Source organism: Danio rerio, chromosome 3, assembly GCF_049306965.1.
Source record: "Danio rerio strain Tuebingen ecotype United States chromosome 3, GRCz12tu, whole genome shotgun sequence".
Taxonomy (NCBI): domain Eukaryota; kingdom Metazoa; phylum Chordata; class Actinopteri; order Cypriniformes; family Danionidae; genus Danio; species Danio rerio.
In genome coordinates, this window is record NC_133178.1 from 10,811,399 (window position 1) to 10,817,410 (window position 6,012).

Below are 6,012 nucleotides of genomic sequence, written 5' to 3' on the forward strand. Positions count from 1 at the left end.
TTCTAAATAAATATTTAAAACTTTTTTGTTATTATTAAATAAAGAAAGAAAATAAACTACTAAAATAAATCACTAAAATTAAAAATCTTAAAAAAATAATAATAACTGTACACAATGAAAAGGTATGAAACCTAACATATATTATTAGGCATCAATTAGAAATTTAACCATAAAACGTATACAAGAAAAATAATAACGAATTATAAAATAAACTTTAAAAAATGATTATAATTTTTACAATTTTTGTTTAATTTGTTTTATGTGTATTGCTAAATTTCTAATTGATTCTAATTATTCATATTCTTTTTATTATTTATTCTATTATTTATTATTATTATTTATATAATTAACATTTATATTTTTTATTAGTTAGTACATCATTTAAATATTTCTAAACAAATAGCAGTATTAGATTTGCAGTTTTAATATTATAAATATTATATTAAAAATATATTATACATAAAAATATGTATTATAATAATATATAAAAATACATTTTCAGTAATATATACAAAAACATAATTTAAATATATTATAATATAAAAATATATTATAATATTATATTTATCAACATTTATTACATGCTACTTAAATGTACTAAAAATGATTCATTCTGGTGGCCTTCAGTCCAGTTAATGCATTCACCAAACACTTTTGCACACACAACCCATCACATTTAATTAATCAACTATAATATGCTCACATCAAACCATTTATAGTATTTTGCAGAACATTCTGAACCAATCAAAAACGAGAAACACCAAACCTCTTCAATCACTAGTGAAACAGTCATTCAAGTTCATTCAATATAGCATAACACACTCAGCAGCAAATGACAGCAGCAGTATCCCTCATATAGCCTAACACACGTTATTATGCATTATTGTGGCAGTGCACACTACAGTACACATAGCTTCAGTGTGTTTAGTTGAGGATGGAGGAAGTTAGACATCTTCATGCGCGCATCTGCACCGCTCCTAAACGCTCCAAACACACGCGTTATAACACACACAATGACCGCACGAGCACTCGGGCTCTACTCACATCTTTCTTGGGGATTTTAGGAGTGGTGTTCTTGTATTTGGACGTCTTGAATCGGTTCATAGTGAGCTGCTGATCGCGCGGTTTCAACCTTCCGGGTGTCTCTCGGTGTTTGTGATCCTGTGCGTTTGAATGGATGCGTTTTTGTGACGCAGAGTTGGTGCGCGCGAAACGCCCCGCAGATTTACAAATCATAAGCTCGCACTAGAGGGGATACACATGCGGACGGAAGTTAACGAGAATTATTTATATTATTAAAAAAATGACCCATTAGTTGCATTTTGCTGACGTCTACCTGTACCCCCAACCTCCACAATAACTTAAAGACAGTAATTTTACTGAATATTATTTATATTATTTATTAAATTACCAATTTAATTGTATTTTATTAACATCTCCCAGGGGTGTCCAAACTCAGTCCTGGAGGGCCGGTGGTCCTGCTGATTTTAGCTCCAACTTGCTTTAACACATCAGCAGGGATGCTTCTAGAAAGCCTAGTAAGAGCTTGATTGATTGCCAGGTGTGTCTGATTGGGGTTGGGACTAAACTTTGCAGGACATTGGCCCTCCAGGACCGAGTTTGGACACCCCAGCCATACACCAACCTTAATCGCAGACCCCACAATAATGTACAAATAGTAATTATTAACGTACAGTTTATCGAAAATGATGTTATTTTGACGTGGGTATCTGCAGCTGTATCCCTTCTAGACTTAAAATCACGGCGGTCATTTCTGCGAAATCAAAACGCAGTGTGCTTTTAATAATTTGGGGTTGAATTAAAGGTATAGTTCACCAAAAAATTAAAATGCACTCACTGTTTACTCACTTGTTCAGAAACTGTTTGAGTTTCTTTCATCTGTTGACCACAAAAGAAGAAACCCGAAAACCTGTAACCATTGATTTTAATAGTAACCAAATACTATGGAAGTCATGGTTACCGGTTTTTTGGGTCTTATTGGAAAGATCTGCTTTAATGTTCAAAAGAAGAAAGAAACTTAAAGCACATTGATACAAGTGAAAAGTAAGTAAGTTAAGACAGAAAATGTAAGTTTTTGATGAATTATCTCTTTAAGCTTGTATGTTTTAGGGCAGGGGTGCTCAATCCTGTTCCTGGAGATCTACCTTCCTGTACAGTTTAGCTCCTACCCTGATCAAACCCACCTGAACCAATTAATTAGGACCTGAAATCCACTTGATAATTACAGACAGGTGTGTTTGATAAGGGTTGCAACTGAAATCTTCAGGAAGGTAGATCTCCAGGAACAGCATTGGCCACCCCTGTTTTAGGGTTACAATTGTGACACTTGTGTCCTCAATTTTGAAATTAGCTGTTATGAAAACCCCAAGCTTTTATATTTTACTTTAGCTCTGTTTTTTATTGATGTTTATAAGTCAGAGAGATACAGTTACAGTATCAAATCAGGAAGACATCGTTTTTACAGGAAAATCTTAATTTGTTGACATATTCTTCATCTCCAAATCAAACATAGTACACTACTATTATAGCCTAAACTCTAGCATCACAAACAATATTTAGGACAGAAAACAGGTATAAAAAAAAATAATAACAACAACAATACTACATTCATTCATTCATTCATTCATTTTCCTTCAGCTTAATCCCTTTATTCATCAGGGGTCGCCATAGTGGAATGAACCTCCAATTTATCCATATGTTTTATACAGCGGATGCCCTTCCAGCTGCAACCCGCTAGACCCATACAAACTCATTTACACGGTCATACACTACCGCCAATTTAGTTTATTTAATTCACCTCTAGCACATGTCTTTGGACTGTGGGGGAAACCGAAGCACCTGAAGGAAATCCATGCCAACACGAGGAGAACATGCAAACTCCACACAGAAATGCCACCTGACCCAGCTGGGACTCGAACCAGCGACATTCTTGCTGTGAGGCGACAGTGCTAACCACTGAGCCACCGTGTTGCCCAATGCTACATATCTAAAAACAACAGATAAAAAAAATATATATATATATAAATAAGTTTGCATGTTCTCCCTGCATATATATATTCCATAGGCTAAATTAACTATTTAATATACTATACATATTCTAAGGGCTATTTAAACTATTAAATATGCTATATATATATATATATATATATATATATATATATATAGAGAGAGAGAGAGAGAGAGAGAGAGAGAGAGAGAGAGAGAGAGAGAGAGAGAGAGAGAGAGAGAGAGAGAGAGAGAGAGACTAAATAAACTATTAAATATGCTACATATATTATATAGAATAAATAAACTATTAAATATGCTATATATATTGTATAGACTAAATAAACTATTAAATATGCTATATATTGTATAGAATAAATAAAATATTAAATATGCTATTGTAACCCTCGATAAACAAATGTATTATAAGCTTTTAATCAATAGACCAGATGCTCAGAAGTCTAAATTCCTCCAAAGAGAGAGAAGATACAACAACAGTGAAGGACTCGAACACAGAGGTAAGAATAATAAAAGATTGTATTGTAAAATGTTCACAGAAATATAAAAAAATAAAATAAAAATAAAAATAAATAAAACAAATTCTAGGTTTTTTTCACACGTATCTTATGACCTCAATCTTATTTACACTCTCTAATAACACTTCTCTTTCTCCACAGGGTTTTATGGCTATATCACTAATAAGGTAAGTTAATATTATGTTATTTTTCTGTTTTTCTATTGTTAAGTCTAATATTATATTTTGGTTACTATTATAACAATAATATAATACTAATATACTAATAACAATACTATATTAAAGGTTTGTAAGTGTAAGTTAATAATACAATATTAAAATTGTATTATTATTTAACATACAATCAAGATTTCCCTTCTTAAACCAGTTAACCTCTCTCTATAAAGATTCAAAAATTGCAACGAATGAACACTCTAAAGGAACAATGTACAAATAAAAAAAAATGAAAATAAAACATTCACTTAAAACATTTCAAAATGTTCAAAAAGTCCAGTAAACTTTCAAAAAGATTATTTTGCAAAACAACTAGGTTGCAAATTCAGTTCCAGAGATCCAGGATGTTGCACTTGTGAGTGTGTTGTAAATTTACACTCCTACCATGACGCTGAATAGGTTTTACTTTGTATCTTTTCAACAGGTGTATCCAAAGAATCCACTTAATGGGAGACTCGCCAGTCCAACTCCACAATTAGACACGCCGATGGAAGTTGAGACAATCCAAATCCAGAAAAGAGTTCAAACTTCAATTAATTCGAATCCAGAGCAGATCACATCCAGCAACTGACGTCAATAGAACATCTCACCGATGAAAAACCAGAAGATGCACAAACAAACAAAACCAAACAAAACAAAAAAAAAAACCTGGCCTTGAAAACACAAGGCCAAAGAAACCATTAGCATTTTACAGTGTATGCATTATCTCAGCTTAACACATTACTAAATAAACAGCAACAGTAAATAACCATGTATATGCTTCTCTCTGCTGAATTTCTGTGTTTTTTCCTATTTCTCTCTCCTATTTGGCATTTTCTTTTAACAAATGACAGCATTTTACTCTCTCACTTAAACTTTACAAACACTTGTATAATACTCTGTATAATACTTTGTTTTTACTAGACCAAACAAATGGTTAATTAATGGAACACATTTTTCGACACTAGTTTAAATCATGTTATAATGAATACAATAATAATTAATAAAAACATGAACTCACCAAGGAAATCATTCAAAATCAAAGCGAAAAAAATAGGAAAACTCCAGGTGGCACTCATGTGCAGATTTCACTCTCAGAGACAAATCTTGTTTTTTTCCTCTCTCAATCCTTCATTAAAAATATATGATTGAAATCATGTCAGCATCTTATTAATGGTCAATTTTCACAGTTAATATACGCATTAAAACATTAAAAGATGTAAATCTAATAGTTATATTACTGTTATTAATATAACAACTTACATCTCTGCTTTCCCTTGCGAACACTGAATCACCATAGCAACGGTAAACACAAGCTAACAGACAAGCGAGATTTGTTATTGTTTGGAAAGCTGATCTGCTGCTATAGTGTAAGGCACGATGATGTGATGTCATTCTAAAGCACTATTCCCTTGAATGCTGTATAATACTCTATTATAAATTATTTATATAAGTAAATAATTTTAATGTATATTATTTAATCGAGTATTCTGCCAATGTTTTTTCCTTATATTTCTATTTGCTCTATTGCTGTATACTACCCACTAGTAACCTGGGTTACACTATATATTGTATAGAATAAATAAAATATTAAATATGCTATATATTGTATAGACTAAATAAACTAATAAATATGCTATATATAATATATGTTAAATAAACTATTAAATATGCTGTATATATTACATATACTAAATAAACTATTAAATATGCTATATATATATATATATATATATAGCATATTTAATAGTTTATTTAGTCTATATATATATATATATATATATATATATATATATATATATATATATATATATATATTGTATAGACTAAATAAACTATTAAATATTATATAGACTAAATAAACTATTAAATATGCTATATATATATATATTATATAGACTAAATAAACTATTAAATATGCTATACATTTTATAGACTAAATAAACTAATAAATATGCTATATATATTATATATGCTAAATAAACTAATAAATATGCGGTATATAGGCTAAATAAACTATTAATAAACAAATAAACTGAAAGCTATATTTCAGAACCATTTTTGTCCAGCAGATTTTGACTCCATATTTGTACACTAAATCCTCATAAATTACAATGAAGAGAATAATAAATGATCTACATAGTTTTCATTTTTACAGAAAAATAATTAAATATAATGAAACCAATTTTTTTTGTTATTAATAATTCAAATTGAACTTGAATTTCTCACTGTCTAGGACAGCCTCCATAAAATTCCAGCCTGTCCACTTTATTGAACTT

The 6,012-nt window shown here is 30.3% G+C and overlaps 1 protein-coding gene across 11 annotated transcripts in view; it reads right to left on the reverse strand.

Annotated features, from left to right (window-relative positions):
* coro7 (coronin 7) overlaps nt 1-5,031 on the reverse strand; it is a 303,620-nt gene extending 298,589 nt beyond the window's left edge. For 9 of the 11 annotated variants that reach the window (XR_012400383.1, XR_012400386.1, XR_012400382.1 and 6 more), the window contains exon 1: nt 1,045-1,171. Coding sequence is in view for 4 of the 11 variants with exons in the window: in XM_073943051.1 (XP_073799152.1) it covers nt 1,045-1,104 (60 nt within the window). In the remaining 7 variants the exon portion in view is untranslated. 11 annotated transcript variants of the gene reach the window in all.
* Between the last annotated feature and the right edge of the window lie 981 nt (nt 5,032-6,012).